The sequence below is a fragment of the Rattus norvegicus genome, chromosome 5 (assembly GCF_036323735.1).
Source record: "Rattus norvegicus strain BN/NHsdMcwi chromosome 5, GRCr8, whole genome shotgun sequence".
Taxonomy (NCBI): Eukaryota; Metazoa; Chordata; class Mammalia; order Rodentia; family Muridae; genus Rattus; species Rattus norvegicus.
Window position 1 is genome coordinate 142236133 of NC_086023.1, and position 9891 is coordinate 142246023.

General features: G+C 53.9%; 1 protein-coding gene across 2 annotated transcripts; it reads left to right on the forward strand.

Annotated features, from left to right (window-relative positions):
* The first annotated feature begins 2501 nt into the window (after positions 1–2501).
* On the forward strand, positions 2502–9879 carry Fhl3 (four and a half LIM domains 3). Of its 2 annotated transcripts, none has more exons than XM_039110011.2 (6): positions 2502–2632; positions 7181–7357; positions 7454–7628; positions 8574–8743; positions 8828–9038; positions 9124–9879. In XM_039110011.2, the coding sequence occupies exons 2-6, from the start codon at positions 7202–7204 to the stop codon at positions 9276–9278; spliced, it is 867 nt and encodes a 288-aa protein (XP_038965939.1). In that variant the 5' UTR covers positions 2502–2632; positions 7181–7201; the 3' UTR covers positions 9279–9879. The 2 variants fall into 2 exon arrangements, with proteins under 2 accessions (XP_038965939.1, NP_001101449.1); NM_001107979.1 differs by lacking the exon at positions 2502–2632 and adding an exon at positions 2658–2705 and having other exon boundaries at positions 9124–9409.
* The last annotated feature ends 12 nt before the right edge of the window (positions 9880–9891 follow it).

The window sequence follows — 9891 nt, forward strand, 5'->3', positions numbered from 1 at the left end:
ATTGTCCTCTGACCTCCGACACAAGAACACAGGTACACTAGCACTAGCACACACATGTGAACACACACACACACACATACACACACAAACCACCCACATATATGTACATATATATGTTTATTGGATAATTACATGAGTTCATGTATGTAAAGTGCTTAGGGAGTGGTGCGCACTGAGAGTTCACAGAGTCTGGGATCTTGGTAACACCCTTCAGTAGCACTTCAAGCCATAAAAACAAGATGAAAGATCAGAGAATGAAGTACCTTTACTGCTCACTCATACCTCAGGGCTCAGTCCTAGTTAGGGTTTCTACTGCCATGAGGAAACACTGTGACCAAAAGGCAAGTTGGGGGGGGAAACGGTTTATTTGACTTATACTTCAACATCACAGTGCATCCCTGAAGGACGTGAGGACAGGAACTCAAACAGGGCAGGAACCTGGAGGCAGGAGCTGATGCAGAGGCCGTGGAGGGGTGCTGCTTACTGGCTTGCTCAGCCTGCTTTCTTACGGAATCCAGGACCACCAGCCCAGGGATGGCACCACCTGAAATGGCACTGGACTGGGTGTTCCCCCATCAATCCCTAATTAGAAAAATGCCTGGGGTTGGGGATTTAGCTCAGTGGTAGAGGGCTTGCCTAGCAAGCGCAAGGCCCTGGGCAGCTCCGAAAAAAAAAGAAAAAAGAAAGAGAAAAAAAAAAAAAGAAAAAGAAAAAGAAAAATGCCCTACAGGCTTTCATACAGCCTGATCTTATGGAAGCCTTTTCTCAGTTGAGGTTTCCTCCTCTCGAAGACTCTAGCTTGTGTCAAGTTGACATAAAACTAGCCAGCACACTTTCCCACCATTGTCCTCACTTCATGTCAGGACAGACAGACAGACCCCTGCTGTCTGCTCCAACCAGGAATGATGGTGTTTCCTGCATTCCTGTACATTTAGAGTTCCCTAGACCTGAGAGACAAATCCCAGAGGAAGGGCCCACCCTTAGACTCTCTATTCACTGGCTAGACTCCTGATAGCAGGTGCCTGGCAGGGAGTAGCAGGGGGGTCTAAATGAAAGCAGTGTGTGACATTCTTTCCTCATTTACTGCAGGTCGAACACTGGAGTAGATACTGGGAATGCCGTAGTGAACAACAACAGAAACAAAAACAAAACAAAAAAACCCCGACCCAACCTCTGCTCTCGTGGCATTTGCAATTTAAGAATCAACAGCATTGGGGTTGGGGATTTAGCTCAGTGGTAGAGCGCTTGCCTAGGAAGCGCAAGGCCCTGGGTTCGGTCCCCAGCTCCAAAAACAAAAAACAAACAAGAATCAACAGCATTGTGGTTGGGGATTTAGCTCAGTGGTAGAGCGTTTGCCTAGCAAGCACAAGGCCCTGGGTTCGGTCCCCAGCTCTGGGAAAAAAAAAAATCAACAACATTGAAGCAATTCTTTAACTTTAAAAGGAAACCTGGTCTGGTAATTGTTTTAGGACCTAGGAACCAGACCCATGTTATGGAACGATCCTCACCAGCCTTGAAGGCTCTTAATCCCCACAAACTACCTTGGCTGGATGCAGCCTTGGATCAGGGAAGCCTCTCTGGGCATCTGAATCATCACGGAGATGCAAAGGTTATTACCAGGGTTAGTTTGTTGTCTCTTGTTTTGCAAACAGCACAACAGAGCTTCCCCCACCCCACCCCCGCCCTCCAGATCAAGGCTATTTATTTCTAGTGACAAGCCTGAGGATCCCAGGGGGGTTGGCCTCAAGGACCTGGATGGGCCTCATGTCCCTGGCAGGCGCCAGTCCTCCCTTCCCGAACCAGGGTAGAAGCTGGAGGGTCAGAAACTACACAAGTTCCCTCTCTTCTTAACCACCCCTGCCTACACCAACCCAACCCCTCACATTGTTCACACACCCTCTCAAGAAACCCAAAGCCAATGGGACCTAGGATTAGGGTCTCCCTGAGCCTGAAAGGTCAAAATTATTCCTGGGCACTATTGAAACCTCAGTGCCAGGACACAGCTGAAGATGGGGAGGCTGTTGCCTGGGCTTTCGCCACTCGCTTATAGAATAAAAATCCTTTGAAATTGAGGAGGATAGAGGCTCTCTCTCTTTAACCCAAGTTTTTAGAAAAAACAAAAAAAAACAAAAAAAAAAAACAAACACAAACCCTTGATCTCCACTGGTAAGTCAGAATCAAAACCACGCCTCCAGCAGGCTGGATTAAGGCCTCTTCCCAAGCTAAGGTTTAGTGTAACATCTGGGGATGAGCTAGAGGGAAAAGAGGAGGGGGTCTGGTCCCCAGATGGACTCTAGCTAAGTCCTGGAAGCCCCGTATCCCTGGCCTGGGATCGCTTCCAGAAATCCCCCGGGGTCGAAGGGGCGTAGAGGGCGGGTCAGGCTGCAGGGGGCGAGCAAGGAGTGGTCGAGAAGGTCAGAGCGCCAGATTCGCCTGGGCTGGGCTCGCGGCAGGCAGGAGGGGGCGGGGTCTTGCCCCCGCGGGCGGGTTGGGGGCCCGGGGGCGGGGTCCGGGCGGGGCGGGCCGGCTCACTTCCTCGGAGGCTTAGGGCCGCGCGCCCACTCGCCCACACAGTCTGTCGCAGCAGGCTACCTCGCCGCGGCTCTCTCGGCCCCCTCGGCCCGGCCCGCAGGTAGGAGCCGCCGGGAGATCGGCTCCCGCCCCACCCACGCCGCTCGCGCCCAAGCTCCCGCGCCCGCTTCGAGGTGAGAGTCCCCCCACCCACCCAGCTTCCAGCCCCTGTTTCCGCGCTGCGTTCGGACCAGGGTTGGCGCCCGGGCCCCCACCCCTGTCCTCTGCTGGGGCATCTCGAACACGGGATCCCGCGCGCCTGCACGGACCCCACCGCTCCGCGCCTCCCGGTCGGGCAGGGACCGCCCGAGTTGCAGGGGATTGGGACCAAGTTTGAACTAGAAAAGCTTTAGAGGTAGCGGGGTTGGAGAAACTGAGGCTTTTAAGGAGTCTGGTAGAACAGGGAAGGGCGCGCGCCCCAGGAGGCTACCCGGACCACACCAATGGTGGCTGAGAATGGCCGGATAAACTTCTCGAGGCGCTGCCGGGGACCCGGGTTCTGTGGAGCAATTTAAGAAGCAAAATGTATGACCCCAGGGAACTCATTGCTAGCGCCCTTCCCAGGGCCTTGGAAGGCCCCGAGGCTGGAGCTTGTTAGACTATGGCTAAATCTGCCTCCCTGAGGCCTAAAGAGACTCTCAGGTGAGAGACACTGAGACGCTGAGAGACCAAGACTTGGATGCACAGGGACAGAGATCCTCAGAGTGGAGGCCCCACTAGGACACAGTTTCAGAGATACAGGAACACCTTCACCCCAACACAAAGACAGCAGCCCAAGGGTACCGAGAGGTATGGAGTGGAGGCTAGAGTTCACTGAGGAGAGACACCTAGTGTATTCACTGACAGCTGCCCCAGGCCTGAAAGGGTGGAGGCAAAGCTAGGGGGAAATTGAGTCTTAGCCAGCCCATCCCCCAGGAGGCAGAGGACCTGAGGCTGTAACGCTGAGCTGAAGAAAGAGAGCCCCGTACAGCCTCTAAGACAGCGCCAACTTATTTTTAAACTCAAATCTTGGACGCTCTGCCTCAGCCCTAGGGGACTCTGGGGTGAATGAAATGTTCCTCTCCTGTCCTCAGAGCAGCTGCTGGATCCGCTCCCTTATCCCCTTCTCCCTAAACTGCTTGACTTCCAGGCCCTGTGGGCAAGAGGGGCGGTGGAGAGTTTGGGATTGGTGCCTGGTTGGGGGACAGGGAGAGGGAGGGTTAGAGGGGGCTCTAATTTCTCCCCTAAGTCTCTTGTCAAGGGGGAGGGGTCTTCTCTAAGTCTGAGTCACAGCTGTGGGGTCTGGCCAGGGTCCTCGTGGACTTGGGATATGTGGGGGAGCGGGAGGCGGGGAAGGGGGGTATACCAAAGGGTTGAGCAGTTGGCATGGGTGATTGGAAAGACTTCTGGGTGTCTTCCAATGGCAGGTTGACAGCTGGGGAGGAGAGCCAGCCCCGTCCTCCCCTCCCCCCATGACTGCCCCTTCCACCACTATCATAGCATTTCCAGGCAGAGCTCTCCACTAAGGGATAGGTCACTTGTGCTCCAATTGCTGAACAGTCTCGGTCATGCCCCTAGCCTGCCCCTAGTGTCTTGTGCTGAGCTCTAAACGAGCTATACACTCTGTCCTGCCTTTTGGTGTGCGGCTTGTAGTGACCGTGGGGTATGTATTGTGTAAATAACAAGACATCGAGCAAAGTGTGTGCCCCCGGGAACTACCCACCTGTAAGGTCTTTAAAGTTCCCCCTCCTCCTGTGTCCTGCTGACTGGTCTCAGTGGTTCCCTGAGACTCCTGAGGTCACATCCCAGGCCAATTCCCGCTTCAGGCCTGCCTGAGACCCACCGTCTGACCCCAGTAGGAGTTGAGGGGCTTGTAGTAAAAATACAAGTGACTACCGTTTACTTACATAAGGCTACAGACTTATGACTGGCCAGACACTGTTCTGGGGATTGTCACATTTAAGCTCAACAGCTGTCTTAGGAGAGGGAGGTAATAGTATCTCATTTAACTAGATGGACAGTCTCGGGGCATGTAAACTGTGTACCCAAGGTCACAGGATTTCAAGTCGGGTTTATATTTTGTGACCCAAGCAAGCTGTTATACACTGGACACCGTACAGAAAGATATGCTGCCACTCTGCTCTCGGAAGTTCACTGGTGTGTGTGTGTGTGTGTGTGTGTGTGTGTGTGTGTGTGTGTGTGTGTGTGTGTTCAGTCAGGCATGGAGATATGTGTGTTAGTGGAAATAGCAGATTGGGGTCATCTGGAAGACCCACTGTCTCCTCTAATCTACCCCCCTCCTAACCCCCTACTCCTCCACCCCCTTCACCTCCTCACCCCCCTCACTCTCCCACCCCCTACCTGCTACCAGGAATACAGACCATCTCCCAGCTCACCTTTCTAGTCCTCCAGCCTTGCCAGGGATGGGGGTGGGGTGGGGGGGACTGGGGAAAAGACAAGTGGGCCTTGGTGGTGCCCTTCACTCTGTCCTCATTAGAGACATAGATTAAGGGATTGGGAGATTCTGGGAAGGAAGCAGAAGGCACACCCATGCCCTATTTGGGGTGCCTCATCTCATTGTGGTGACTGGCTCTGAGGGGGTGGATCCAGGGCTAGCCTGGACCTGGGAAGGTAGCTGCTGCCGCCAAGCCCGGAAGGAAGGGCTCCCAAGTGGACTCACGGCCACAGACCACCTGTATTTGCTGTTGTGGCTAACAGCCCAGGCGATCCTCAGAGGCTGGGCCAGAGGAGACCAAGACCTGAATGACGGTGGGGGGAGAGAAGGAGAGGGAAGAGGAGGTTCTCTTCATCCTTTAGCATAACCCCTACCTGAGGACTCTCCCCTTTGAAGACTTCAGCTTTGGTCTGTCCAAAGCTTTGGTGTGTCCTGCTTTGGTTGTGAACCAGGTGTTCTCCCACCTTGTGGAAGGGAAAGTTCAAATTCATAAGCCACAAAGAGGTGGGCCCTTCAAGGCTTGGGACATCTGTTGTTGCCTGAAGTCTGAACTCTAAGGCAAGGCAGACCAAGGTGTTTGGTGAGAATTTACTGTACTTGCTGAGGGGGGTGTGTGTGTGTGTGTGTGTGTGTGTGTGTGTGTGTGTGTTTTGGGAGGGCGGGGAATGCCTTTCCTTCATCTTAAGCCAGGGCAGCTATGGAGAAGGGGGTTGGTAGGATCCTTTGCGCACCCCCCTTTAACTTCCTCCAGTCTCCTGTGCGACAATGACACCATCCCGACTTCCTGTGGGTCCTGGGGGATCTTCCTCACTGTCCAGCCCTTTGAAAGCTTGCTTCATAATGGAGCAGGGTGGAGCAGGGGAACTCTGACTTTGGGGCCAGGGAGACTGGAATTGGCCAGCAGAAGAGACCGGGAACCCCATTTCCCTGCCCCCCCCCATCCTTCATGCTCCTGTTCCAGAGGCAGCTGTGTGGGTGACCTCATCCCACAAACATGCTTTGTTCCTGAGAAAATGGAAAGTGTCTGAGGTTTGGTGGGGGGCTGGGTGTCTGCAGCAACAGCACTTAGGACTCCCCTTGTCTTACTCCCTGTTAAGAAGGGACCCCACTGGGGCTCCAGGGGCTCCCACCTTCTCAGCTTTCACTACTCTGGCCTCAAACCCTGGGAACCCAGGGAAGGTAGGCAGAGGCAGCTTGTCCAGATGCAGGGGACTTTGCAGGGCTAGAACGGGCACCTGGCAGGAGAAGCAAGACACTGCCCTATCTGTGTGTCTCCATTTCCTTCCGCTTCCCTGGGCATCTCGTTTTTTCCCTTTTTTCTCCCTCTGGTTGGCAAAAGGCTGACATCTGGCCCTCCGTGCTGCCACAGCTGCAGCAGATGTCACAGCCAAGACTGCCCGGGCTGGTGTGACCAGAGACACAGCAGAGGTGGTAGGGATGAGGATGAGGTCCAGCTGGGGAAGTCTGGCTGTCCAGCTTGCAGGGTTTCCTTCCTGCCTGAACCTAAGCGGAACCTCTCAAGTTTTTGCTGCTTGGCTGATTCCCCTGGGAGGGGAGGCCCAACTTCTCACACCGACGTGCACCATTCATCAGACAAGCATCTCTCTAGCAGTCCACGATTTCCTGCATCTGCATCGGTAGGGAGTTGGGGTGGGGGAGAGCACACAAAACAGCTCATTCCACCTAAAACTCCCCCAGACCGGGAGTCTAGATAATTAGCCCCTATGATTCCTATCCTGGGAGTCAGGAGGTGAGAGTGTTGTCTATATGCAGTAGGGTTGGCGGCCTCTGTCCTGGCCTTTGGCACCCTAGGGACAGTCCAGAGAGTGGAAGCAAACCTCAGGCTAGGGCAGGAAATGAGTCACTGACCCAGGAAAAGCCCCCTCCCCCCAGATCAGCCAGGGCCTAGATAAGAAAACTTCTGCTTCCTGATTTTTTTTCCTGACCCCTTCCTATTCTCACAGTCAAATACAGAAATAAACATGGAAGATTTGAGCATACACTGAGCGCACTGGGTCCCCAGAGCGGTCCTCCCCCATCTCCACCTGCATCTAGCATCTCCTATGCCCCCTTTCTTCTTTGAATGCAAGGAGGTTTTTTGTTTTGTTTTGTTTTGTTTTAATCCAGGACTATGCTACAGTCCTTCTAGGTAAACTCTGTCCATCTTCCTAACAGGGCTCACTGGGCACCGCCACCATGAGTGAAGCATTTGACTGTGCAAAATGCAATGAGTCCTTGTACGGCCGCAAATACATCCAGACAGACAGCGGCCCCTACTGTGTTCCCTGCTACGACAACACCTTCGCCAACACCTGTGCCGAGTGCCAGCAGCTCATCGGCCACGATTCAAGGGTAAGGACCGGACCAAATGGGTGAGAGTCCGGGAAGACGGATGGGAGAGGGCCAAAGATAAACCCGCCCCCGCTTTGTCTCCCCCCCCCCCCCAAGGAACTGTTTTATGAGGATCGCCACTTCCACGAGGGCTGCTTCCGCTGCTGCCGCTGCCAGCGCTCCCTCGCCGATGAGCCCTTCACCTGTCAGGACAGTGAGCTTCTCTGTAATGAGTGCTACTGTACAGCCTTCTCTTCCCAGTGCTCTGCCTGTGGGGAGACCGTCATGCCCGGTATGTCCCAGGGCCTCTACCCAGCTTTGGGAATTGCTATCTGAGTAAGGTCTTTTCGTCTACCTGTCTCATACATGCGTGGGGGTTGATGTGAGCAGAGACCTACACATGCTGGATGTGTACGTGAATGTGAACATCCTGGAACATGTGTGGAACATGTATGTTCTTGAGAGCTTATTGCACACAGGGAATAGCACACCTGGCTCTCTCTACACATGACAACTTGGCAGGTACCAAAACTGACAAGCTGGAGGCTAAGTGTATCGGACCAGTAGGCCTAGGGAACCCCTTAGGACTCACCATAGGCACAACAGCTGACGTGTCTCACACACACGGGCGTCAGTGTGTGTGTAAAGACACGCATGTTTGGCAGCCTGAGATTCTCAGACTTGCTGCTTTGAAGTTTTAGGTGCAGAGATCAAGCTGTAGGCTTACAGTGTATGGTGACCTCTATGCCTGATGAGTGTGTGGGGATTTGGCATGTGTGGGGAAGGATAGACCTAGAATATGCAAAGGCTTAGGCTGTACTGAACCTGCCATTCCCTAGGGCATTGGGCTTTGTGGAGGCAGAGTAGCCTGGTTAATGAGATCTTGCCTAAGTGTTAAACTGGGAGCTCTGGTAGATAATGGTTATTTAACATGTACTAGGACAACATATATTTTACACAGGGGCTTGATGTATGTTAAAAAAAAGACATGGAGGTTTAACATGTGTGCTTAGCGTGTGCTGTACCATCTTGTGAGTTTGAGGGGGAGAAGTTGGTGTATGTAATATGCCTGGTAGCAGTCTCGCTTGGTGTGCATGGACGAAACTCTGCTAGGTTACAGAAGCGGTGGGGACAGGTTACAGGCGCAGTGGGGACAGCTTGGGAAGAAGAGTTGGCAGAGTGGACCTCGGAGAGTTTGTTTGGGCCACAGTCTAAGTGGGATTCCTGTTTCCCCCAGGGTCCCGGAAGCTGGAGTATGGAGGCCAGACGTGGCATGAACACTGCTTTCTGTGCAGTGGCTGTGAGCAGCCACTAGGCTCCCGCTCCTTCGTGCCTGACAAGGGTGCTCACTACTGCGTGCCTTGCTATGAGAACAAATTTGCTCCTCGGTGTGCCCGCTGCAGCAAGGTGGGGTCTGGGCCTGTGAATTCAGGGTAAGCTCTGTTGTGGGTGGGAATCCTCACTCCCCTGATGATGGACGATGCCCCACAGACGCTGACCCAGGGCGGAGTGACATATCGCGATCAGCCCTGGCATCGAGAGTGCCTGGTCTGCACTGGGTGCCAGACGCCCCTCGCAGGGCAGCAGTTCACATCCCGGGATGATGATCCCTACTGTGTGGCCTGCTTTGGAGAACTCTTTGCACCCAAGTGCAGCAGCTGCAAGCGTCCCATCACAGGTGGGAGCGGCAGCGAGGGCGCAGGTAAGAGCGCGGATGTGATACTGGGTGAGCCTAAGGGGCAGCAGTGTCCGCAGACCTGCAGAGCTAACCTCCAGCCTTCCTCCAGGACTCGGTGGAGGCAAGTACGTGTCCTTCGAAGACCGACATTGGCACCACAGCTGCTTTTCCTGTGCCCGCTGCTCCACCTCCCTGGTGGGCCAAGGCTTTGTACCAGATGGAGACCAAGTTCTGTGCCAGGGCTGCAGCCAAGCAGGCCCCTGAGCCCAGGCTCCTGACTCTCCTCTTTCCCAAACCAAGGGTTCAAGACTATGGCTCCTTTTCTGAACCACTTCTGGGGCCCAGCCCCTCCCTAGAATGGGCCTCCCCAGTTCCCCACTCATGGAGACTTCAAGATTCAGTCACCCAATCCTAACATATCCCACTGGTACTCCCTGAGCTGAAATCTGGGCTCTTGTGAAACGCCCATGATTTAAGCCATTCTCCAAGTCTGGACTCTAGAAATGAGTCCTTCCCACATCAAGGCTCTGGCACCCCCATCCCTCCAAATATGGACTCCTGAGAGGCCTAGGCCTCTTTAAATCTAGACTTCTAGGGTAGATTTTTAGTTTTCCTGCAGATGCCTAAGAAGTCTTCAAAAGTAGATTGTACCCCCGGTTTGACCTCACCCCCATCCCACCCCTATTTCTGGGCTGCATCCGTATGTATAGCAGATTAGGGGCTCCCTGGTTAGAGGGTTGTAAGGTACAGGGTGCTGTTCAGCCTATGAGTACCATGTTATTTCAGCTCCATGTTGCCCAGAGATAGGCAGCAGGAAGGTTGCTCACCCTGTTTCCAGAGAATGCAATAAAGCAGTGTGAGGGAACACAGGCCCCCG

What these genes read in the sequence shown, in the direction of transcription:
- Fhl3 (XM_039110011.2), top strand. Translation starts at nt 7,202, where the DNA reads ATGAGTGAAGCATTTGACTGTGCAAAATGCAATGAGTCCTTGTACGGC. An exon ending in TGGGGAGACCGTCATGCCCG is followed by an intron (nt 7,629 to 8,573) that starts GTATGTCCCAGG and finishes TGTTTCCCCCAG; the next exon opens with GGTCCCGGAAGCTGGAGTAT. An exon ending in GAGCGGCAGCGAGGGCGCAG is followed by an intron (nt 9,039 to 9,123) that starts GTAAGAGCGCGG and finishes GCCTTCCTCCAG; the next exon opens with GACTCGGTGGAGGCAAGTAC.